At 38.6% G+C, this 26953-nt stretch overlaps 1 protein-coding gene across 1 annotated transcript in view; it reads right to left on the bottom strand.

Moving 5' to 3' along the window:
* Positions 1-19457, bottom strand: part of LOC120297151 (vomeronasal type-2 receptor 26-like) — a 45743-nt gene extending 26286 nt beyond the window's left edge. The window contains exons 1-7 of the mRNA XM_039319444.1: positions 19300-19457; positions 17610-17898; positions 14385-15221; positions 11651-11878; positions 6612-6738; positions 5174-5808; positions 3377-3496 (exon numbers count right to left, since the gene is read on the bottom strand). Of these exons, the coding sequence (XP_039175378.1) occupies positions 3377-3496; positions 5174-5808; positions 6612-6738; positions 11651-11878; positions 14385-15221; positions 17610-17898; positions 19300-19457 (2394 nt within the window). The remainder of the gene's footprint in view (positions 1-3376; positions 3497-5173; positions 5809-6611; positions 6739-11650; positions 11879-14384; positions 15222-17609; positions 17899-19299) is intronic.
* Positions 19458-26953: the final 7496 nt, after the last annotated feature.

The raw sequence follows: 26953 nt of genomic DNA, 5'->3' as shown, positions 1-26953 counted from the left end.
CCTTCATTGCTCTGGCAGTGTGCTTGGGATCATTGTCATGTTGAAAGACCCAGCCATGTTTCATCTTCAATGCTCTTACTGATGGAAGGAGGTTTGCACTCAAAATCTCATGATACATGGCCCCATTCATTCTTTCCTGTACATGGATCAGTCGTCCTGGTCCCTTTGCAGAGAAATAGCCCCAAAGCATGATGTTGCCACCCCCATGCTTCACAGTAGGTATGGTGTTCTTTGGATGCAACTCAGCATTCTCTCTCCTCAAAACACGACGAGTTGTGTTTCTACCAAACAGTTCTACCATGGTTTCATCTGACCATATGACATTCTCCCAATCCTCTTCTGGATCATCCAAATGCTCTCTAGCAAACTTCAGACGGGCCCGGACATGTACTGGCTTAAGCAGGGGGACACGTCTGGCACTGCAGGATCTGAGTCCCTGGTGGCGTAGTGTGTTACTGATGGTTGTCTTTGTTACATTGGTCTCAGCTCTCTGCAGGTCATTCACTAGGTCCCCCCATATGGTTCTGGGATTTTTGCTCACCATTATTGTGATCATGTTGACCCCATGAGGTGAGATCTTGCGTGGAGCCCCAGATCGAGGGAGATTATCAGTGGTCTTGTATGTCTTCCATTTTCAAATTATTGCTCCCACACTTGATTTCTTCACACCAAGCTGCTTGCCTATTGCAGATTCAGTCTTCCCAGGCTGGTGCAGGTCTACAATTTTGTTTCTGGTGTCCTTCAACAGCTCTTTGGTCTTCACCATAGTGGAGTTTGGAGTGTGACTGTTTGAGGTTGTGGACAGGTGTCTTTTATACTGATAACAAGTTCAAACAGGTGCCATTAATACAGGTAATGAGTGGAGGACAGAGGAGTCTCTTAAAGAAGAAGTTACAGGTCTGTGAGAGCCAGAAATCTTGCTTGTTTGTAGGTGACCTCATACTTATTTTCCGCCATAATTCGCAAATAAATTCTTTCCAAATCAGACAATGTGATTGTCTGGATTTGTTTTCTCATTTTGTCTCTCATAGTTGAGGTCTACCTATGATGACAATTACAGGCCTCTCTCATCTTTTTAAGTGGGAGAACTTGCACAATTGGTGGCTGACTAAATACTTTTTTGCCCCACTGTATATTATATATTAGTCATAAATTAGAAGTGATTTTAAAATTCTTTCTACCTGAGGTGAAGTTTGTTATTTTCCATCTGTTCTAGAAATATAAATTTGTAGATGAGAGCTGATGAAGAAGCAGAAAACTGACACTGACATATCAGCACATCATACCTGAAAACCTCTGCAGGTAATTAAAGGTCAAGAAGGCAGGGAGGAAAAGGATAAGTACAAACAGTGCTTTTTTTGTAAAAAAAAAAAAAAGTGCTGGAACTCACACATGTCATACAACCCGCCTTGCCTACCCTACAAGGTTCCATCCAAAAAAGGTGCCGGAACTCCGTTCTGGGCGTTCTATGACAAAAAAAAAAAAAAGCCCTGAGTACAAAACACTTCTGGGCAAGGAGGAAAGAGATAAACTTTCAAGGCAGGGAGTGGAGGATTAAGAGCAAAGAATCTCCTAAAAAACAGTCAGAGATTTCCAGCAAAAAGAAGTGCATGTCACTTCATAAAGGGCCAATAAATTTTGTATTTTTTTTTTCATTTTTAAAATCTCTGAATTTTAAAAAAAATATTTTCAAATTTTTACTTTTTATTTTTAAAATTTTCAATTTCTTTTTCTAATTTTTATATTCTTTTTTCAATGTTTTAAAATTCTTTTTTCAATGTTTTCAATTTCTTTTTTCAAGTTTTCAATTTTTTTCAATTTTAAATGTTTTTTTCAATTTTTCAATTTCTTTTTTCAGTTTAAAAAATTTGAAAAAATATTTATTTTAATTCTTTAGACATTTTTAAATTCTTAACGATCTAAGAGGGAAAAATCACAGAAAAAAAGACTGACACTTCAAAACAGGGAAGATAATGATGAATTTTCAAGGCACAGAATAAAGGTAAGGTGACCAACTTTTTTACAATGAAAAGGAGGACACAAATAAAGAAGAAAAAAATATTGTAAATAAAAGAAAACATTTTATTCATCGCAACAATAATACAGACAACTTGCATGTGCAAAGTTTGCCAGCTGGGTGTTTTGGTGTGTTGAGCAGCAATTCCTATTGGCTTTCGAAAGCCAGTAGTGGGGTAGCACAGTTCATGCAAAAGTTGAAAACAAAACCCATCAAAAAAAGGTGCCGGAACGCCGTTCTGAGTGTTCTATGAGGAAAAAAAAGCCTTGCAGATTAGATTTCAAATATCGAAAAGGAGGACATGAAGGAGGACACTTTCTGAGGAGGACAGAACTCACAAAAGGGGGACTGTCCTCCCGAAAGGAGGATGGTTGGTCACCTTAATAAAGGGCCAAGAACTTTTGTAAGCTCTTGTAAACTGACACTTCACAACAGGGAAAATATTTAATTTTTAGAAAATTTTAATTTTTCAGTGAACTAAAAGTCAGATGAGACCAAAATGAAGCTCTTTGGCATCAACTCAACTTGCCATGTTTGAAGGAGGAAGACTACTGCTTATGACCCCAAAAACACCATCTCCACCATCAAACATGGAGGTGGAAATATTATGCTTTTTGGTGTTTTTCTGCTAAGGAGACAGGACAACTTCAGCACGTCGAAGGTACGATGGATGGGGCCATATACCATCAAATCTTGGGTGAGAACCTTCTTCCCTCAGCCAGGGCATTGAAACTGGGTCGTGGATGGATAGTCAGCATGACAATGACCCAAAACACATGGTCAAGGCAACAAAGGAGTGGCTCAAGAAGAAGCACATTAAGGTCCTGGATTGGCCTAGCCCTAGCCAGTCTCCAGACCTTAATCCCATAGAAAATCTATGGAGGGAGCTGAAGGTTCGAGCTGCCAAACATCAGTCTTGAAACCTTAATGACTTGGAGAGGATCTGCAAAGAGAAGTGGGACAAAATCCCTCTTGAGATGTATGCAAACCTGGTGGTCAACTATAAGAAATGTCTGACCTCTATGACTGCAACAAGGGTTTTGCCACCAAGTACTATGTCGTGTTTTGCAAAGGGGTCAAATACTTATTTCACTCATTAGAATGCAAATCAATTTATAACTTTTTTGAAATGCGTTTTACTGTCTCTCACGGTTAAAATAAACCTATTATTAAAATTATAGACTGATCATTTCTTTATCAGTGAGCAGACATACAAAATCAGCAGGGGATCAGAAAGTTTTTCCCTTACTGTACTTTATGGGAAGAAAAGTGTTTGAGATCTTTTAATATATAATTTCTTTGTCCAGATTTCTTTGGAGGTATTTACAGCATGGAATTAAGTTCATTTTAACTTCATACCTGTGGAATTTTGTAGATGCCCCCAAAAGTAGAAATATGATCAAAGAGTTCAGATTCTGTCTCTTCCTGCCAACAAGTTCTTTTGCCTTCCACATCTGTAGTTTGGGATGTTCTTCTGCCCTATAGACAGGAAGTCCATCATGGCCTCATAGGTTATTCTTGCATTATAATATAATAATAATAGTAGTAAAGTTGGAAGGGACCTTGGAGGTCATCTAGTCCAACCCCCTGCTCGGGCAGGAAACCCTACACCATTTCGGACAAATGGCTGTCCAGTCTCTTCTTAAAAACTTCCAGTGTTGGAGCACTTACTGCTTCTGGAGGCAAGCTGTTCCACTGATTAATTGTTCTCACTGTCAGGAAGTTTCTCCTTAGTTCTAGTTGCTTCTCTCCTTGATTAGTTTCCACCCGTTGCTTCTTGTCCTGCCTTCAGTTGCTTTGGAAAATAGCTTAATTCCCTCTTCTTTATGGCAGCCCCTGAGATATTGGAATACTGCTATCATGTCCCCCCTTGTCCTTCTCTTCGTTAAACTAGACATACCCAATTCTAGCAACCGTTCCTTATATGTTTTAGCCTCCAGTCCCCTAATCATCGTTGTTGCTCTTCTCTGTACTCTTTCTAGAATCTCAACATCTTTTTTACATCGTGGTGACCAAAACTGGATGCAGTATTCCAAGTGTGGCCTTACCAAGGCTATTGGATAAGAATCTTGATCTCATGAACAGCCGAGAAGAATGGCAGGATATGGCAGAACATTGTCAACTCACTGCAAAATAGCAGCCTATCTCTACAGTGATTCTAGGTGGCCCACAATCATCCAGAAAAACATAGTCAAAAACATATTCTTCCCCCATCCAGGTTCAAGACCAAACATCTAACAGATCAATGCTCCCACCCTAGATCAATGCATATGGGAAGATGCACGTATTCACAGTTGTCAAGAATGGTAAAAAATAGAGCATTACCAGGTGTGCCTAAAGTATGCATTATAATTATATTATTTCTTTTTATTAGACCACCCAGATAGTGACAAATGGCTGTACTCAAGTGCAGGATTCATTCTTGAGCAGGTGGAGATGGTCCACTTTTCAAAAAGCCATCCGTATATCCAGAGATTGCTTTGCTGCAGACTGTTGATGCTCTGGAGTGATTGCCCTATATTCAAAAATCTTTAATGTGATCCTCTTAGGTAAATCATTAATTTACCATGTAAGGTCTCTATTCCCGTTGAATTTGGTTTTTAAAAGGTATTCCTTTTATTTAAACCACAAGTAACATGGAAGCCTAAAAAAGCATACAAAATAGGTAAAAGGCATAGGTTGGAAAGAAAGGGAAGAGAGGGAGGGAGGAAGGATAGAGTGCAGAACCCCATGCTTTCATTTCTTGGCCAAAGGCCCTGAAGCCTGTCCTCGACAGGAAAACCACCTAAAGATAGGGTCAATCAGGTTTCCCAGAGGGCAAGGATTGACTTACATTGGAGCTTATCCTTCATTGGCATGCATAATTCATAATTCAAAAGGAAGGAAGGAAAATTCCATAGAACACAAAATAAGAGTTTAGTTCCATGCTATTTTGTCATATTTAAAATAAACTAGTTATGAAAGTAAAGAATAAAACTAGTAGCCCTCCTTAATTTTCATCATTAGTTGCTCCTTTGTGTTCATGTCAGGTCTCAGCATAATAATGTAGCATTTGGGGATAAAGATGCAGCCCAGCAAGCCCAAGCTGGAAGCCAGGATGGAGAAAATTTGCACAGCCACCATGTATTTCCCTTTAGTGCTCAGGTAGGTGGGGACAAAGGAGATCCAAACACTGCAGAAGACCAGCATGCTGAAGGTGATCCACTTGGCTTCATTGAAGGTCCCTGGCAGCTTTCGGGCCAAGAAAGCCACCATGAAGCAGATGGCAGCCAGAAAGCCCATGTAGCCAAGGGCGATGTAGAACATGATGACGGAGCCTTCATTACATTGCATAAGAATCTGTCCTGGTTGGGAATGCAGGTCAGAGTCAGGAAATGGGGGAGAGCTTCCCAGCCACGTGATGCAAATGCCCACTTGAACACCAGAACAAGAAAAAACAATTGAATTGGCCAGATTCTTCCCAAGCCATTTCCTCATTCGACTCCCTGGCTTTTTAGCCAGGAAAGCCACCACCACCATGACAGTCTTGGCCAGCAAGGAAGAGACAGCAACAGAAAAAACAATGCTGAAAGTGACTTGTCGAAGAAAACAGGTCAATTTGTTGGGCTGGCCAATGAATAGAAGAGAGGTCAAGAAGGAAAGGAGGAGGGAAACCAGGAGAACGTAGGTGAGGTCCCGGTTGTTGGCTTTGACTATGGGAGTCTCTTGGTATTTAATGAAGATTCCCAGAACAAAGGAAGTGGTTAGGGACAATGCAAGAGCAAAGGAAGCCAGGAGGAGTCCCAAAATTTCTTTGTAAGACAAGAAGCTTATAGTTTTGGGGACACACTGATCTCGCTGTTTATTTGAATGCTGGTCATCTGGACACCTGCTGCAATGTGCTGCATCTGAAAAACATTTGCTAGCATGAGCCGAGGTGGCGCAGCAGTTAGAATGCAGTATTGCAGGCCACTTTAGCTGACTGTGTTCAGCAGGTCAGAGGTTCAAATCTCACCGGCTCAAGGTTGACTCAGCCTTCCATCCTTCTGGGGTAGGTAAAATGAGGACCCAGATTGTTGGGGGCAATGTAAATATATATATACATTGCTTACTGGTGTACACCGCTTAGAGAGTGCTTGCACTTAAAGCGGTATATAAGTCTCATAAATAAATAAATAATGTATCTGTTTCTACAGCTGTGGGATCATGACAGATGCAGCTCAGATCTATTAATACTACAATACATAAAATGTTTTTGAAAGTAATGGGGTGAGAGAAGATATTGGGAGAGATGGAGAACCACTTTTTTAAAGGCTGATGACCAATACCGTCATGAACTCTCACAGGACTTGCTTCCTTTCCTGAAACCAGTCATGAATATCAAGATTCAAGAGACGTCAGCAACTTTATTCATTTTAATGGCCACACAATCACCAACAATCATTTGGTGATTGTTCCCAACCCTTGAAAAGTTTCAAAAATTTCAGTTTTATTTGTGTTATGGCACTAGCAGAGAACTGCTAGAATTAGGTCTAATAGTGTGAAAGAAAACACCTGTAAGTAATGTTTGACAGAAAAACAAGAGTGAATTTTGATTGCATCCAGAGCCACCTACCTTTTTGCACAGAGAATGTTCCTTCCGTACACAGAGAACAGTCGTAACAGCAAACTGGTGCTCCTTCTCTCATGAGCTTGACATGTCCTGGGGAACAACTTTCTGTACATCTAGATGAAGGTACTGTCTAAGCATAAACGTAAAGATCAGTTAGAGTGATATATGAATTAGAAAAGTTTATTTCAATGAACTAAATATTGTAAATACAACCAAGGAGTAATGGTATAGCAGTTATTTTTTTTAACAAAATTTTATTAAATTTATATAGGTAAGGAAAAATAGGAACAATACAGGTATGGTAAAGGGAGGGGTAAAAGGAAAGGGGGAGGGAAAGGAAATAAGGAATTAGGGTAAAGTAAGGATAGGTACAATCACATATTTCAACAAACAAGCAACCGTCCGGATCATAATAATGAGTAAATATCATATTCAACCATTTTTAACAAAGCTTAAACTGTAACATATTAAAAACAATTAGTAAACAAATACGTTGATCTATTAAGTAAACACTACTAATAAAATCTAAAAAAAATAATCCTAACAATCAAAAGTAACAAATGAAAATCAGAAAATCAGGAAAAGTAATCATATCATCAAAATGTTAGTTAGAACTCGATTAAAAATCAGTCATCTATTCTAAAATATTGAATCCTTCAAGTTCTAACGTGTCTCTAACCATTGATAAAATTTTTCCCAAGTTCTAAAATAAATTGAATCATCTTTTTTTTTTCATTTCTAATGTTAGTCTATCCATTTCTGCACACTCTAAAATTTTGATAATAATAATCTGGTCAGATGGTAAATTCTCATTTTTCCAAAATTGGGCAAATACTATCCTTGCAGCAGTTAAAACATGCAGTATCAAGTAGTCATTCTCGTTGCCATAATTAGGTCTTAATATTCCTAACAAAAACAATTCTGGTTTAAATTCTATTTGTAGTTTCATCATCTTTTCCAACCATCTATGGATCTTAGACCAATATTTCTTAGCGATAGGGCATGTCCACCAGGCATGGTAATAAGTGCCTGGCTGTTGCTTACATTTCCAGCAAATATCCGAAACATTTTTAAACATTTTTGCTAAGCAAACTGGTGTCATATGCCATCTATAAAACATCTTATATAAGTTTTCTTTCTATGCTACCACTTTTGTAAGCTTAATATTTTTATCCCAAAGTTTTTGCCAGTCTTCCAAATCTATAGAATATCCAAAGATCTTTGCCCATACTATCATTGTTTCTTTCACTTGTTCTTCTTCCATCTTCCAGTTTAAAAGAAATTTATAGTTTTCTAATCAAATTCTCATCTGTTTTTAACAAAATTTTATCCAATGGGGTCTGTTCTTTGTAAAAACCTGTCGATTTTATATCTTTTTTGTATCTTGTTTGAATTTACAAGTAGGACCAGCATGTCAAGTCAATACCTTGTAGTTGTAAAGTTTGCATGTCCTTAAGTTTTCCCTCTTTATCTAAAATGTCTTTATAAGCAGTTATTAATGGGGACCCCCCATCTTCCTTCCTTTCTAACTGCTGGAAATACCACCTAAAAGGACTCTGCACATGAGTGGCAAATGAAAGATGATTCTCTTTATCAAACTCTAATGTCAATCCTGAAACATTCTCTTGATTTTATTCCCCATTCAAAAGAAAAGTGGTTCCATTGCAATAGATGTTTCTTCCTAGGGCATGTATGGGAATGCTATATCTTATATTATTGCTTTCTCTTTCTTTCTTTCTTTCTTTCTTTCTTTCTTTCTTTCTTTCTTTCTTTCTTTCTTTCTTTCTTTCTTTCTTTCTTTCAATATTTTATTGATTTTTTAACACAATCACATTAATATTTGGTAAACAGCATGTTGTCTGGGTTTATATTTTTAAAAAATCAATAACAATTAGTTTCTATAATTTTATATTCCACATTTTTCTAATATTTCTGCAAATAATAACCACATCAATATAAAGCTTCTTTTCTAACTGATCATCCTTCGTCATAGATCCTGTTTACAAAAATCTTGTTTAAGTTTGTTTTCCTCACAATATACAAAGCATTCTTATTGGTAGAGATTTTCTCAAAGATAATTACACTTAAGTATTTAAGTCTTTTTCCTCATATAGGCCATCCCAACACTTTTACATTTCTCATATCTTAAAAAAAAAAGAAAAAAAGAAAAAGAAATAAGAAAATAATATACTACTTAAAATACATGTCCCTCTTAGGCTAATGTACATTTATATGTACATTATATTTTCTTTTTAACCATATTCAAACATATGTTTAATCTTGAAATGTTCCATTTAATATATCTAATTATCTAACCTTTTAGATTTATTCAAAACATTTTTATTTATTTAAGTTTTCTCAAGATCAATTACAATTAAGTATCTAAGACATTCCCTTTATATAAACCATCCCAACATTTTTATATTTCTCACGTCAAAAAACAAAAGAAAAAAGAAAGAAAAAATACTATGTTACTTGAGGGCCTCATCCTTCTTAAACTAAAATTCATTTATATCCAAAATCTTTCTATTTTTTTAGCCATATTCCAACAGATGTTTAATTTTTAAATATTCCCTCTGATAGGTCCCATTGTCTAATTTCTTAATTCTCACTTTAGCCTTTTTTTTCTGCCAAACATCTTTCCTGATCAATATGCTCTACTGAATCAAAGATTCTTCCCATAATCTTATAGATGTTGTAAGTACAAAAGGCAAATCAAATAAGATGTTTTTATGGGAAGGTTTTGCCTATCCATATTCATTGAAAATCTTTTCCTTTCTTTCTCTCTTAATTTCTCTTATCATTTTTTGTCTGTCAAGTTCTTGTGGTTCTTCTGACAGCTCTGTAATGCATTTTGTCTAATCTTTTTTCTTGTCCTCAGACTTATTTTGTGATCCTATAGTATGAGTTATCTTTTCCATATCCAATATTTCCTGCAAGTTTTTTCCACCTGAGTTAAGTCATTCTTCCTTCTATTGTTCGATTCCATCTTTAAATCTCTTTCCTCTAGTTTATATTCAGTTGTCTGCTTTATCTGCTCATTCTCAATTTTTATTTTTTGAGAGTTTTTTGTTGTTGTAAAGTTAAATTGGAGATGTATTCATTATATTTTCAAAGTTATTTTTAATTTCCTCGTGGTTTCAGATCAATATTGTTTGAATTATTTGCAACATAGAATACATCTCCTCCTGGAAAGTATTTGTTTTTTCTTGGTATATTCTTTCTGCAGATCTCTGATTTTCCATGATAGCCAAAAATCAGGATTTTCCTTTCTCTGCAAACAGCTTTAGAGTCACAATTGAGTAGGTATTTATAATCCAGAAAGGTCATTTTTTCCCCCTAAACTTTATAATTCTCACTTTGTAGATAGCCCAAAATGCTTTCTTTTTTTCACAGCTGTTCTGTTATTAAGACATTGAAGGTCACCAAACCAAGTTATGTTTTTCTGGGCTTTGCCAGTTCCTATATTGGACCAACTACTGTTGTATATTTTCATCCACCACTGGATGTCAGCACCAGTTTGTTTTTCAGTTTTCAAAATAAATAATTGCTTTTTTCTGTTTTCATGATTTAAAAAGAAAATCTTAACAAATTCCACCAATTTCAAACTTATCTAGGTTTAGATCTTATATTCATTTCATTTCAATATATTTCTATCCCCCATAAAAAGTTTAATTCATCGCTTCCATCTGTAGGAGGGTGGGGCAAAAATCCTCCTCCTTCTCACTTTCACTTTTGCTTCTTGGGGTTTTTTTCCTCCAGGAAATCAATTATCAAGTAGAAGAGAGAAAATCAACGTTCTTGCCCAGTTCCAATCACACTGTTTACAGTCAGCTTAAAATAGTGCTTTTGGGTTTCGGCTGCTTGTAGCTTGGGCTAGACTCTGGAGTTAAGCTAGCCTTTCTCCTGCTAGTTTCTGGAGGGCTTTCCCTGAATGACCAGATTGACTGCCATCTCTTCACAGTTGGCAGGGCTTCCCTCCTTCTTTGTCGCCTCTCTGGGGTGACTTTAGGCCCATTTAAGGTCCCCAAACAGAAATAAATAGGCCGTAGGGTGCGGAGCCCTGTGATCCCTCAGCTACTTGAACTACTGCGCAAAACCGGAAGCCCAAAACCTGGCTTTGTTTGTTGCTGCTAGGGTCGCTATGTTTCTCTCCTATGACTGACTTTTTTTCAATTGCTCTCTTTCCTCTGTCCTCGCCTCAGCTCCTACCAACGTAGTATTTTGAAAGGATGCAAATATGAGTAGATAAATAGGTACCGCCATTTCTATAACAACAATCTTATCTAATCAGCAAAATCCAAAGTCAAAATGAGAATTATTTCTGAGCTGAAAAGTTTGCATCAGTGTGTCAGACCCAGCGTGCTGCCCACCCTCCGATAGCCTTGTTACCAGTCCGGGAACCAGCAGATGACCCAAGCACTCCCAGCCATAGATCTGGTGGCTCCGTGTGCTGCGCCACCATTACAGCTACTGAGTTGGACGCTGGGATTCCGGAGCGGCAGCCGAGCAGCCCACGTGACCATCCGACGTCATCAGGAAACACCCGGATGGTTGCCCCGTCACAATACGGAGCGAAAGGGGCCGAATGAAATAGACGCTGTTCCATTGCTGCTATGGCTAGTTAACTGTACAGGGTTGCTGGGTCTGACAAGCATGGACGCTGGGGCAGGGGACTGGGCAGTAGAGCGGAATGCTGCTAATTCTGTTAAGGTTGCCGCTACGTTTGGGGTGTGGACTGGGACAGCACAGCACTTGTAATCAGTGTATTGCTAGGGCGTGGGTGTTAGCTGGGATTGGGCGAGGCACGGGTGGAGTATAATCACGGGTGGTAATTGGTGTGTGTGCTCTGGGCATGGTAGTTTATTGTATTTAAGGCACTGGAAGGAGGTTCCTTCCAGTGCTAACTTTGTTTCAACACAGTGAATTCAACTTGTTGGATGTTTCAACGTTCCTGTTTCCTGGCTTTTGTGAAGCTCAACCAGGACATTCTTATACAGTGCAGGTAAATGGAGGAGCAAAACCAAAAAAATATCAGCTACCTTGTTAAATGATCTTGGCCAGACGATGGCACTCTGATTGATGAAGACCTTGACTTTGGAAATGGCTTCTCTTTCTGCACTCCCAACTTTCAACCCAGCAGAAGACTTGTTGGGAAACATTCTCCAGTGCATGATATCAAAGTCAGCAAAGGGAATCCCATTTTCATCCAAATAAACTCCATCACTGGAAAGATTTTGAAGCTGAAAGTTTCTCATGAACCAGTGAAGCTGCAAACATACAGGAAAGTATACATGCAGCTTAGACATTACAATTTGAGCCTTTATTTTATTTTTTATGGTTATTATTTTGGAGTGGAAGTGCTCTAAATAATTCATCCTCTTCAGCTCAGTACTTCTGTCTGACAGATGATGATTCAGTACTTTATGGGAAATTTCTCTCCCTCCTTCTCTAGGAAACAGCAGATATTTTTCAGATACATCTTCCACTTTCTTTTTCTTTTTTCTTTTTTTAATTTTTATTTTTAACCAACAAGACAAAACAGAACAAAGCAAAACATAACACACATACACACACAATATATACTCCTCCTTTTTTTTTACAGTAATTACGTAATGGTAATCTAATATTTACATTTCCCTCTTATATTTCTTGAATAAAGTTGAAAATGTTTTACAGATGGCATCTTCCACCAGCAAAGCTTGCCAAGATGTTCCAGAATAATTCGCCAACATGCTGGAAATGTAAAAAAGTACATGGAACATATTGGATCCAAGAAATAATAGACCAACCTGTAGACTAGAAACCAGAGATCTTTTGTTGGGTATTTTAAATAGAAAATATAGTAAAGAAATATGGTACTTAATTTTACTTATAATAACGGCGGCAAGAATAGCATATGCACAGTGCTGGAAAAATGAAATATACCACCAGAGGAAGAAGTGATAAGAAAAATCCTGGACTGTGCTGAGATGGACAAATTAACAAAAGAGATAAAAGAAAAGGAAGACACAGAGTATTATATAGTATGGAACAAGGTGTATGTCTGGTTGGAGACTAGAAATAATAGAGGAGAATAAATATGGAAAGGTCAAAAGTATATGTATAATAATGTATAATAATAATAATATGAATTATTCTTAGTAAGAAGTAGAACATGAAGGAAGAAAAATGTAAATAAGAAATAATGGGGCTATAAGGACAAATATTTAAAGAACATCTTCCACTTTCTTGAAGGAATCATTATATTGCCCTATCAATCCATGTTCTTCATCATAATTTTGAAAAATAAAAATACATAAAGCTGAAATTTCAAATATATTTTTTCCTTGTGATACTGAATGAGACTTTCTTAATTTCTTATGTCTTTTTTTTTTAAAGAAAAATCCCGAGTGTTTGTATGTTTATTACTCAGACAACATGAGCGCTGTTTCCTGCTGTGTAAAAAAGTTCCTGTCTGGAGAATCTAATCCAGCAAGGACCCCATTGCAGCTCTCCCCAGGCCTTCAGATAGCACAGCTGCTAGTATAACACCAGCAGCTGGATGTGAAGAAAGAACAATTATATGAAAGCTGTAGAACAGGGGTGTCAAACTGCTGGCCTACGGGCCCTATGGAGATTGCACCCACCACAGCTCTGGCAATGAAAAAAAAAACATTGTGATATGTCACAACATGTCATGTGATGTGCTGAGTTGGACACCCATGCTGTAGAATATAGACATTGGAAGAAAATAGGAAGGCTGACATGATACTCAAGAGAAGGGATTGAGTTGCTAGTGGTTGAGTTCAGACATGTCTCCATCATCTTCAGATGGTCTAACCAGCCAGAGTCCAACTCCGAGTGAAGTTGTGACTTTATCTGACAGATGCTGAGAATATCTCTCACAGCAACCCTACAAGGGTTCTACCTGTTCCTTCTTTTTCAGGGAAGACCTGGTTACTCAAAACGGGGCCAATAATCAGCTACCAGCAGATGTAATAAGAGCAGAGAAGTGATTAGGATTCACTGCTTTTATAACACAAGTTTTGGGAAAACCCCAAAATGGAGAAGAAGTTTTTAACAAGGCCAGGTGAAGATCAAGTTAGAAAGGCTTTGCTTCGGGCTATGAATGGGAGAAAGGTTGTGTAGTGAAATTCAAAAATTAGCTACTGAGGTATCTCCACTATTCCAGGAGATGTGTGGATGATCTTTTTATTACCACAGAAGATGCTTTGAACAGACATTAATTTACCTTGTTGCTGTGCACAGGATCTTCTAAGAAGCTAAAACCACTTTTAATCCAGAACATAAACTAACTAAATTTGGTTGTTTTCTTGCCGATGTTTCAATACATAAACTAGGTAAAATCATTGATACTGAGCACAGATTATATTGCCTAGTTCGGGTAATGAAACATCTGTGGGAAAACAACCAAGCTCAACAGAGCTCTCATTTCAACCCTGAGCTACAAATATTCACCTTTATTGGCCAAGACTAACTCCTTGGCTTGAAAACAAAGCAAAACCAGTATAGGACTCACAGGAGAGGATTGAGAGGACTGTTGGAGAATCCTGATGCTTATTTAATTTGGAAATTGTTACTATATAGCTGTTTCTGTCATTAGTAGCATCCCAAACCAGTTCTGATAGTGTAACATGGAAGATTTATCCTCATAATCTCTCTCATACTCACTCTTACATGCTACAAACTGGGCTGTTTGGAATAGCTCACTTCTCCTTATGTCTAACTTAATATTGAGGAATTGAAAGGGGAGCATCTGTGGAGAAATCTCACCTGCCATGGTTGTACAATATGAGGTGACTGATGGCCTCTAACCTGCACCCTCCCCTTACTCAGTTGGGAGGAAGAGGCAGCACTGAGGATCCAGGCCACAGCTTGGATTGCATCGGAAATACTGGCGCCGTCATTCAGCAGGTATCTTTTAACCATAGCACGGGGTGGGTTCTCCTGGATCTCTTTTTCTGTGCACCTTTCCCAAACTTTCTTACACAACACAGGCCTTGAAAAGGAACACTGGAATGCTTTCTTTACAAACTGTTTGTCAGTAGAGGAATATAAATTAAAGTAATAAGACTCTGTCTTTCTCTTTGTCTTGGTGAGGAAGGAAAACAAAGCATGTTTACTTTGGAGATCAAGCACACGGTAAAAGAGTCTGATACTGAAATCAGACCAAGTTGTTGCAATCCACACTTTTCCCCCAATGAAGGTTTTATTCTTTTCATGAATATGTATTAATGCAAATAGTATGGCGATGGCATGAAAATCCAGTTGACAAACTATAATTTTCACTTGATTATTGATTAAAAAAAGGACTATTTTCTTTTCGTCTTGCTTGGACATTTGTCCAAACCTTGTATCTATATTCGATGCTGAGATGGTCTCTGAGAGGACAATGCAAATCCCACTTTTTACAGCTAGAGTTTCCAAGCTTCTTTTAAAGGTTTCTCCTCTTTCATTGTGCTGAGAAAGGAGCCCAATCCAGGTCCATGGGAAATGCAGGAGTAGCTTGACAATTCCTGAGTAAGGAGGATCTTGTTTCGGGGTCATCCGGTAGAAAAAAGGAAAATAATTATTTTGCTCAGGAATGTGGCTGATAACACCGTAGTTGATCTAAGAAGAAAGACAAAATTGTGGTAGCTTGTTTTTTTATGATAAAGTCACATGTTTAACCGTAAGGATCTTTCCCCACTGTTGATGCTTTTGCAACAGGCATTTGAGCAGAATGCAGAATACAGCAAAACAGAGTAGGAAGGTACTTGGAGTTCTTCTAGTCCAACTCCCTGTTTAAGCAAGATACCGTATACTATTCTGAAGAGCCGAGGTGGCGCAGCAGTTAGAGTGCAGTACTGCAGGCCACTTTAGCTGACTGTGTTCAGCAGGTCAGCGGTTCAAATCTCACCGGCTCAAGGTTGACTCAGCCTTCCATCCTTCCGGGGTAGGTAAAATGAGGACCCAGATTGTTGGGGGCAATGTAAATATATATATACATTGCTTACTGGTGTACACCGCTTAGAGAGTGCTTGCACTTAAAGCGGTATATAAGTCTCATAAATAAATAAATAAATAAATAAATAAATAAATAAATTAATTAATAAATGGTTCTCCAATCTCTTCTTAAAAACCTCCAGTGATGGAGCACTTATAACTTCTGAAGGCAAATTGTTCCACTGATTAATTGTTCTCACTGACAGGAAGTTTCTCCTTAGTTTTAGGTTGACTCTCTCCTTGATAAATTTCCATCCATTACTTCTTGTCCTCCTTCTGGTGCTTCGTAGAATACATTGAATATGACAGCCCCATATATATTGCAACACTGCTATCATGTCACCCTAGTCCTTTTCTTCATTAGACCAGATATACCCAGTTCCTGCAACAGTTCTTCATATGTTTTACCCTGCAATCCCCTAATCCTGTTTGTTGCTCTTATCTGCTTTATAGAGGGGGAATAGGGATGAGAGTCCAGCTAGTCATAACAATAATAACTTAGCTGTGGGAACCCAAGGATATTGGGCCCAGAGCTGATAGTGTTTTGGTGGATTGGAGAGTTGGGGAGAAAGCCCGTGCTTCAAGCTAATTGGGGAATGTAATTTATGATTTTTTTTGAAGTATGGAATTATACTTTGTTACTTTGTATCCAGGGGAGGAAAATTTAGTTTTTGGTTTCAACTACATATGTGGTGCCGATACTTTGTTTCTGAAATAAAAGATTCTTTAAGGTAAACAATGCCTTGAAGTTCTTTTGAAGAGTTTCATCTGTCGAAACCATGATGATTATATTATTGTCCTTATGTCACTGATTTCAAATATTTGCTAATAAACTGTTTTATTGGTTGTCAATGATTAAACTCAGACCTCTGAAATTCAGAAACCTATTTAATAACCTTTAATCCAAGAACACAAGATAATTGGCATTGTGGCAAGCATCAGTTCATCATGGAAGAGAATAAACTCATCATGACATTCTTTGTGCTGTCATACAGACTAGAGGAAGCATATTAAAACTGTTGTCTGGAAGTACCTTTAAGCTCTTCATGCTCTTCTCTGACTTTCCTTGACCCATTCACTTTTCCTTCATATCTTTCTTTTGCAATTTGAGCTTCAGATCCAAACCTTTTTAAAAAAAACACCGAATTTCATAAGTATGAGGATTGTTGAGCTGCTCTGTTTTCTGGAGTTCCATCACTCCAGGTTTTCAAGGAAAGGTTGATAGCCATTTGTCTGGAGTGGTTTGAGAATTCCTGTTCTGAGCAGGGGGTTGGATTAGAAGATTTCTACAGTCCCTTTTATATTTTTATAACTAAATTAAATATATTTTTATATTAACTCTGTTAATATATTTTTAATATTATTTGAGAAAAACTCAACTCACATTTTCATTTCCCAATGGCAGAAGTACATTATTATATACAGTCGTCATGGTTTTTTTCAACAAACACTCATTCTTGCAATTGGCTACATTCTACCTGTTCTCTTTCTCCAAACATTTCTGTGCCTTAACACTTCATCTGTCCCCGACTTTAATAAACTTTATAATAAGAGACCCAGGTTCTTATATATGTTGTTTTGATTCTTTGAAGAAACACTCCTTAGCAACAGAAAAGGAGAGATCCCAAAGCTAAGACATGGTTTCTAATGCATATTCTAGCAGGGAGACAAAAGAAATATAAATATACTTTATAAAAAGAAAAGTATTTGAGATATGTTAATATCTAATCTCTGTGCGAAGATTTATTTGGAAGTAACTACAGCATGGAATTAAATTCATTCTAGCTTTATACCTGGGATTTTTTTAAACAATATTTTATTAGGTTTTAAAAGGGTAGGGGAGGGATAGGGTCAATATGGGTATTGGGGTTCAGGGTAAGGTTCGGGAATGGGATTGGGATAAGGGAAGGTACAACAGTGGGGTTGCCCCCAGTAACAATTCCATGCTTTAGCAAGCAGACTATTGTACGGATATAAATATTCAATAACAATAATTAATATATGACATTATACCTGTGGGATTTTGTAGATGCCCAAGAAAGTAGAAACATGATCAAAGAGCTGAGATTCTGTCTCTTCAAGAACTGCCAGCAGTTTCTTTTGCCTTCCACATCTGTAGTTTGGGACGTTCTCCTGCCCTGTAGAGAGGAAGTCCATCATGGCCTCATAGGTTATTTTTGCATTGAAGAAGTTCTCATAGATGTTGTAGCCCAGGGAGATGTTGGGTAAGAGCCTTGGGCTCTGGTTGATCTCATGAACAGCAAAGAAGAAGGGCAGGATATGGCAGAACATTGTCAAAGAACTGCAAAATAGCAGCATATCTATTCAACAATTTAATAATATTCAAAAAACATAATTAAAATATATTCTTTCCCCCACGTGCAAGACCAATCACCCTCACAGTTCAACCCACCATCCTAGCCCAATGCATGAGAGAAGAGTCACGTATTCACAGCTCATCATAGTGCTAAAGATGGAGTGTTAACAGATGTACATGTAGTATGCATTATAATTATATCTTATTATTTCTTTCTATTAGACCACCCAGGTAGTGACAAATGGCTGTACTCCAGTGCAAGATTCACTCTTGAGCAGGTGGAGATGGTCCACTCCTCCAAAATTCATCAATAGATCCAGAGATTATTTTGCTGCTAACTGTTGATGACTTTGGAGTGATTACCCTATATTCAAAAATCTTTAATGTGATCTTCTGCAGCTAAACAATTAATTTGACACAGAAAGTCGCTATTCTCTTTGAATTTGGTTTTTAAAAGGTATTTCTTTTATTTAAATGAAAAGTAACATGGAAGCCTAAAAAAACATACAAAAAAGTAAAATGCAGTGGTTGGAAAGAAAGGGAAGGGAGGGAAGAAGGAAGGAAAGAAGGAAGGAAGGAAGGAAGGAAGGAAGGAAGGAAGGAAGGAAGGAAGGAAGGAAGGGAGGAAGGAAGGAAGGAAGGAAGGAGTGCAGCATAGGGGATGAAAGGAGATTTGGGGAGCCAGCTCAAGAGATCAGCTTCTGCTCCAAAGTATTGAATCACCTGATTGTCAGATTGATCTTTATATGCACATAGTCCTAGATGTATCACCACAACTGAGCCCAAAATTTCTGTTGCTAACTGAGACAGATGTTAAGTGAATTTTGCCTCATTTTATGACCTTTCTTGCCAACACTGTTAAGTGAATCATTGCAGATGATAAATTAGTTACACAGTTGTTAAGTGAGTCTGGCTTCCCCATTGTCAGAAGGTGGCAAAAGGTGATCACCCAAGCCCAGGACACTGCAACCGTCATAAATATGAGTCAGCTGCCAAGCATCTGAATTTTGATCACAGGATCATGGGGATGCTGCAATGGTCATAAATGTGAAAACCAGTTAAAAGTCAGTTCTTGTGTAACTTAGAATAGTCAGCAAATGAATTGTAGCAAGTTGAGGAATACCTGTAACTATAACTTATAAGTAAATAAATAAAAATAAATATTTGCTGACTTTCCACCGAACCGAAGTAATAATTTTAAGAACAACAGAATCCCACCAGGCAAGAATCACTTTGGAAGGGTGTTGTTAAATCTGCCCAGTGTTGAGGCTGACCCTTGATGAAAAAACTTAAAAGGAACTTTGCAAGTTCGGCTTTCATAAAAGCAGATTGGGAGAAGCAATATGAAGCTGCTTTTTCCAAGGTGAGAAATTGGGAAAAAATTACCTTCTCAACCTGTGAGCTGGAGGCTTGGAAAGAACATAAGGATAACTTCGAGAAAATATTTTAGATGTTATTCCAGTAATCAAGTAATCTCCTGGTTTGTAGTAATTAAACTCCTTCTCTTTTTCTATTGTCACCTTCAATGGACATTTTGTTTGCATTGTGGCATAGGGAAATTGGGGCAGAAGAACAAGCAGAAAGAGCTGCTTTTGCAGCAGCATCCTTTGTCATATATTGACGGAGATCCTTCCTGTAGTTCTCCCTCTGGGAAAGAGCTCAGAGCTCCCAAAACATAACTGCAGTGAAGATAGTCCAGTCTGGCTCCAGATCTGGAAGACAAACCTGCAATGGCAGACTAGTACAGCCCTTGCATGATTCTACCTCTTTTCTGATTAGTGCTGGAGGTAGTTTACAGTTATACAGTTATTGTAGATCCCATTTTGTTGTCAGATTGCTTTAAAACTGATGGTGCTGGTGATGGACATACCCTTAGAGTTTGTTCAAAATAAAATAAATCACCATGATTTTAATAATTAGAAGGGGAATTGGGAATGTGTATTGCTACATAGGTATGGCATGGAGGAAAAAGTTTAGCCTAACTCAGAGGCACAGTTCCAGTTTAAGGGAATAATTCAGTGAAGTTTGATTGCTTTTGACTTACTTTTTTCTTGCGATCCTAAATCTTATTTATTGTTCAATTTCTATAGCCATCCATCTCAGTCAATGACTCTAGCAGCTTACAGAGTTTTTATTTGTATCTTGTTTCAAGAATGTATCAAAACACTGTTCACATGAGCTGTTGTGCTTGAGGTAGAAAATATTCCTGGGCACCTCTTTATGGTCATAAATACATATTTTATTATTATCTCCATCTATCTTGGGGTGTTTATTGAGTCTTGCATACCAGAGATTTGGGACATTTCTAAAAGTTTCCTTCCTTGTGCAACGGATTCTCTTTTCCAATTTCATTTTAAAGAGAATGTGTGAGTGTTCACTGCTTAACCGACTTTTTCTTCATTCAGTCAAATATCATTTCATATCCTGCCAATCAGGGTTTCATGGTCAATCTATTGCTTTGCTTATATGTCTTTCCTCTGACTTTTCTCCTTACAACAGGAGCACCACACCACCATCTCCCATACAATCCTGTCCTCTTCATTCCAATGATCTGTGCAGTCTATTAAACAGTCTCACTCCTCCTCTGTTAGTCCCTCCCTCTGCTTTGGGATTGTCTTGGACCCATTTTTTGGTTAAAAAAGTTTTATTCATTTGTTATTGTTTTACACTTTCAGACCTTGGTATGTCTGTCTAATGACATATGAAAGGGGTGGACCATCAATAGCATGGTTGCAATCATCAACTTTTCAAAACTCCACGTGAATGCCCCCTGATTACAAGGTGGATTAGTGGGTTGTTCAGGATGGACAACTCTGGTACGGAAAGTGTTTCCCCGGGACCCCTGATTGCTATTCTATATTTTTCTAAGTCAGAGGCGAGTTAAAGGATTGGCTTTGCCTCAGCATGATATCCGAATGATCTCAGCTTTGGAGTAACCCTAGGAGGAATGTGTCATTCTTTCAATGCAATTCTTGTCAGGGGACAAAATGTCAGATGTTGATGGGCCACCATAGCATTGCAAAGTGTAAGGCATTTAAAAAGGTAGCTGATCACTTCTCAAACCTAGACGTTGTGGTTGAGATGCAAACATGTGCAAGCTATCTGCTATTGATTTGGCCTCCTCAGTAGCCAATATTGTATATAATGCCAATGGAGAGAAAAGAATCTGTCAGCATAGAAGAAGATGCCCCTTATATATATATACTTTGATATAGAGGGTATAGTTAACAGAAAAGCTAAAAGATCTATATTTGGTTGCATTCAAAACTTTTCCTTTTAGTATTAATGGATAAACCATTGGGGAAAAAAAAGCTATGGAAGACTAGTTCAGTACAAGATCTCAGTAGTGAGATTACTGTACATACAAAGATGGAAAGATTCTATACTATCCACTAAGAAGGAATAACTGGTGAATTTGACAGATATAGCTGATAAATTAACTTTGATTAGAGAAAGGACATTATCTACATGTACTGATGATTAGAACCGTCTTATTCATTACTTGCATAACAATAAATTAACTTGTGATTTATGGTTTTGATAATTAGATAGGATGGATTACAGAAAGAAGAGTAATATGATGTAACTTTACAGAGAAAGGCTAAAATATATTTGTACTTTAATAAAGTATCTACTTTATCAAATGCCTTACTGAAGTCCAAGTAAATTATATCCACAGCATTCCTTTGATCCACCAATTTTGTCACTGGGTCAAAGAATGCAATAATATTTGTCTGGCATGATTTGTTTTTGACAAACCCATGTTGGCTTTTAGTAATGACTTTGTTTGCCTCTAGGTGTTTGGTGATTCGTTGTTTGATTATCTTTTCCAAGATCTTCCCAGGTATTGAGGTCAGGCTGATAGGTCTGTAATTTCCTGGATCCATTTTTTTTCCTTTTTTGAGGATGGGAACTACATCAGCTCTTTTTCAGTCCTCTGGTAGTTCCCCAGTGCTCCAGGATCTTTGAAAAATATAGTTCAGTGGTTCTGAGATCACATCTGCCAGTTCCTTGAGAACCTTGGGGTGTAATCCATCTGGTCCTGGCAATTTGAACTCGTCTAGGCTGGACAGGTGGTCTCTTACCATTTTCTTGCCTATCTTAACTTGTGTTGTAGGTTGTAGTCTACTTTATCAAATGCCTTACTGAAATCTTACTTAAAACTTGCAAGTGTATTCAAGAAGTTTCAGAATACTCTTTCTATGGTTTAGTTGCTGAAAAAGTTAGTTCTCACATATAAAAAGAAATGTCCTTGATTCAGAAGAAAAACTCAGAAGGGTTTTTCCATTGGTGGAAAAGAGGCTTACACTGCCATGCTAAAATATCCTTATTTACAAGCCAAGAATGAAGTCTAAAAAGCCAAGAAATACTACCAGATATAGAAACATAAAAAGATGGAAATTGGGCGTAAGCAGGAGACCACTTCAAAAAGCTGCTGCATAAATAGTGTTTTACCCTGAAAAGTACCTAATGATGAATTAAAATATTGGGTGTGAACATCTCAGATAACCTGGGATAACCCCAAAGCATCTATCACAATCACTTTCCTACTTCCCTTTTCAACATCAGTTACTCCTTTGTACTGAGGTCTGGTCTCATACAATGATGTAACACTTTTTTATGTGTGCTTTTTAAGGAACATCAAATAGCAAATAATAATCCTGACCTTTGAGGACAGACACACCAAAAGTTAATTTCTATTTTATTTTGACATCATATGTTCTTTGGTATTCAGATCAGGTCTTAAAAAAATAATGTAGCACTTGGGAATGAAGATGAAGCCCAACAGCCCAGTAATGGAGGCCAAGATGGAGAAGACCTGCACAGCCATCATGTACTTCCCCCTGGTGCTCAGGTAGGTGGGCATGAAGGACACCCAGACATTGCAAAAGACCAGCATGCTGAAGGTGATCAGGTTGGCTTCGTTGAAGGCCCCAGGGAGATTCCTAGCCAGGAAAGCCACTGTGAAGCAGATGGCAGCCAGAAAGCCATGTAACCAAGGGCAGAGTAAAACATGGTGACAGATCCTTCATTGCACTGCAAAATAATCTCTCCATATTGGGAATGAATGTCAGACTCAGGGAATGGGGGAGAAGTACCCAACCAGATGCTACAGATGGCAACTTGGACAGCAGAGCAAGAAAAGATGATGGAATTGACCAAGCTTTTCCCCAGCCATTTCTGAATATTATTCCCTGGTTTAATGGCCAAGAAGGCTAAAACTACTGTGATTGTTTTAGCTAAGATTGAAGAAATGGCAACTGAGAAGATGATACTGAAGGCTGTTTGTCAGAGAAGGCAGGTTTGTTTGTTTGGCCCACCAATGAAGAGGAAGGAGGTCAAAAAGGAAAGCAGGAGGGAGATGAGTATGTAGGAGAGGTCCCGATTGTTGGCTTTGATGATTAGAGTTTCCAGGAATTTAATGAAGATTCCCAAAACAAAGCCTGTGATTAAAAACATAAATAAGGCAATAGAAACCAGGATGATGCCCAGAGTTTCTTTATAAGAAAGGCAGCTATTAGTCTTGGGAATACAGCGAACTTGTTTGATATTTGGAAGTTGATCTCGCTCACAGCTCTTTTTTTCCCCTTTCTCAGCAACTGGGAAGGCAGTCTCTTTCCTCTCTCTTTCTCTCTTTCCTCTTCCTCTTCCTCTGTTTCCTCCCTCTTTCTCTTTCTCTTTCTCTTTCTCTTTCTCTTTCTCTTTCTTTTCCTCTGTTTCTCTCTCTTTCCTCTCTCTCTTTCTCTCTCTTATGGCAGTATCGTCGGGGGTCCCCACCGCCCTTGGCCTCTGCATGTCCTAAGCCGAATGGGTGGGGAGGGGGAGCAGGATGGGAGGCAGTGGCTCCGATGGCAGCGGCAGCAACAGGTCAGCATCGTTGGAGTCCCTGCTGCCCCCGGCCCAGCCTCCACCCCCGCTGGGACTCTGCGCTGCCCGGCCTCGCCCTCCACCCATCTATGGAGCCGTGGTGGAGGCAGCAGCTGCCCGAGCAGCAGGAGGAAGGAGAGGAGGAGAGCGAGGAAGCAGTTGCCCTAGCCAGGACTCCGCGCTGCCCGGCCTCACCCTTCGCCCATCCAATGGAGCCACAGTGGGGGCTGGTGCTGCGCGGCCCCTGCCAGCCCCTTGTCCAGCCCAGCTGCAGGCACCCCTCTTGTCCCGGCATCCGCCCGAGCCACTTTGGGGGCAGCAGGAGGAAGAAGGGGAGGAGGAAGGGGAGGGCAAGGAAGCCACTGCCAGCACTGGGCCCCAGGAGGTGGATTTCCTCTCCTACCTTTGCTGCATCTCCTTCTTCCTTCCCAGCAGCCTGGATTCCGGTGCGCCTTCCTGGTCAGCAGGTCCAATGGTTGGGCTGGCTGGGGATTGCAGGGGCTGGTCTTCCTTGGGCCGCAGCTTGCGGGAGGGCTGGCCCACTCAGTGGAGCTTCCAGTGGGCCGCTCCCAGCAGGGATCCCGGGGCTTCCCCAGGCGGCTCCAAGCCACGAGGCTCTGGCTACGCTTCTCCCAGTGGAAGCAAAAGTGCCTCTCTGTCTCTCTCTCTCTCTGCAAATAGCAGAGGAGGCCATGCGGAGACAGATGCGGAGCGGTGTCTCGGTTCCTAAGACCATCGGAAATATGTGTTTTCCAATGGCCTTAGGCGACCCCTGTGAAATGGTCGTTCAACCCGAAAAGGGGATGCGACCCACAAGTTGAGAACCGCTGCCTTAGTTTGTGCTTTGGGTGAACTGACATACAAAGTGAAAGTTTTAGATTTATTTGTGAAGGAGTTATGGTGGCACAGTGGTTAGAAGGCAGTATTGTACACAAACTCTGCTCACAGCCTGGAGTTTGATCCTGATGGGGTTCAGTGTTGACTCAGCCTTCCTTTTAAGAAGAGATTGGACAACCATGTGTCTGAAATGTTATAGGGTTTCCTGCTTTGAACTTTGTTATTCTGAATTCTGTTCTGTTATTCCATCTTGCCAAGATTGGTAAAATGAGGACCCAAATTGTTGGGACTGATATGTTGACATTGAAAACTGCACTATGGGGTGATATGTAAGTCTAAATTCTATTTCTCATCAAGTCATTTGTAGACAATCTATAAACATTTAAATTCTAATATTTAGTAATGTCCAGTGTAATTGTATATGAACTGAACAAACACTGAGATAGGGAGACTCACTTGGTCAAGTTTTCAAGATTCTGTTCTTCAACTAATTGAGTGTGTTAAGTTAGTAAGACGATGTTTTGTGTAATAACAGGTGTGTTCTTTTTTTTAGACATGATAATTATTTGAATGAGATTTAAATGCTATCTGAAGAAATAAGAGAGATTTGTGATAAAATCAATGATTTATGAGATTATGAATTAGAATATATCTAGATTAGTATTTTAGAAGGAATACCCGAAGTGATAATACATTTATCTAAGATTAAATTGGACTATGGTAACTGTAAATTAATAAAGTTCAAAACAGGATTAGGATTTATAGATATGTAATGTAGAAATGGATTATGTTAAATAGGTTATATTATTTGAGGGAAATAGAGAGGGAACATTTAATGTATTTACTTGAGCTATTATATGATTTTGTTTTTGGATGATTGATCACCTAACCACCATGGTGTTCTGTTGTAAAAGTTAAAAAACCAATAAAAATTGTTATATAAAAAAAGATTCTGTTCTTATAAAGTAGCATTGCTGGAATCGCTGCCAACTCTTGTCTGTCTTCCCTCAAGGGGCTAGCTGCAATCTTGCAACCCTCTTCAAGTTTTGTTCCCCTCTAACTTATACTAAAAGAAAATCAAGAGTAAAGATATTAAAATATTTTATTTATAAAGCAATTTAAACAGAGAACAAGTTGTCAGCTAAAGGGAAGGAGTGATGGTTATGCGAAGGGGAAAAGAACAGAATGTTTAAATTCAATTTACCTTTTGTATCAAGAATCAACCAACTTCTCAGAATAGCTTTTCAGCTCTAAAAATTATAAAATGGATTCTTATCTGCAAGGCAAACATGCACTAAAGAAATAACAACAACAAAAAAAAAACCCTGCCAAGCCTTCAGCCTTGGAGTTTCTGTGTTCTTACCATCTTTATTCTTTGTCCTCTTAGATCTGAATAAAATGATTGTATGTAAAGTCCGTGCCACAGCCAGCTCCTGGGGAAGAGTCTCCAATTCTTTTCTTTCTCTGGACCGTCTCCAGAATTTCACCGAAAAGGCATCCTTGGTGTAGGAACACGTGAAGGATCTTTCTGAAAAGTGTTGCATTGCAGAGCAAAAATGTCGCAATACAGCATAGTTTACTGTTTGCTTTGTTTTCACAAGAAATGAAAAAATGCTATGGATGTTGTCAGGCTTGTCCTGACTTAGTTCAGTGAGAGTAGCAATCTCCATCAAATATATATGTAAGTCCCACAGGATAGTTATAATCAGGACCTTGCCTGTAACAGGTTTTTTAAAATATTCAACAGCTTTGTGTATAGATAATATCCCAAAACCTATTGTATCCGTGTCTGCACTATAAAGAAAGACATTAACTTGTCTCCAATTGCTGTATGCATCAGAAAGACTGAAAAGTTTCTTGCCAGCTCAGGAAAATGTTTCTGATAAAACTGGACAGATGCCATTCCTTATCAGCATGGAGGTCATCGTCTTCATGAATTTCTGCCCCTGGTCAGTATCTGGAGCAATCAGACCTACCAAGGTCCACCTGAAATGGAGAAGCAGCTTGACCATCCCTGGGTACTGGACTCCTTCCACAGGGAGTATTGGATAGAAGAAAGGAAACTGGCTTTTATCCTTCAGAACCTGGGAAACAAAACTGTAACTGATCTAAAAAGGGAAAAAAAAAGAAAATGGCACTTTATTTAACTTCCCTAACATTCAAAATTTAGATAATAATAGTGGCAATAATAGTAAGGAAGAAGAGGGAGGAAGAGGGAAGTGAGAGAAGAGGTTAGAGGGTGGATGCGGTTTTGGGGGAAATGGGCGAGCAATACCGAAAGTTGTGTGTATAAATTTATTTTATTCTTTATCTGAAGTATTTTTTATGAATGTAA

The sequence above is a fragment of the Crotalus tigris genome, unplaced genomic scaffold (genome assembly GCF_016545835.1).
Source record: "Crotalus tigris isolate CLP2741 ecotype Arizona unplaced genomic scaffold, ASM1654583v1 scf7180000023592.113899, whole genome shotgun sequence".
Taxonomy (NCBI): Eukaryota; Metazoa; Chordata; class Lepidosauria; order Squamata; family Viperidae; genus Crotalus; species Crotalus tigris.
This window is presented reverse-complemented; position numbering and strand designations above follow the sequence as displayed.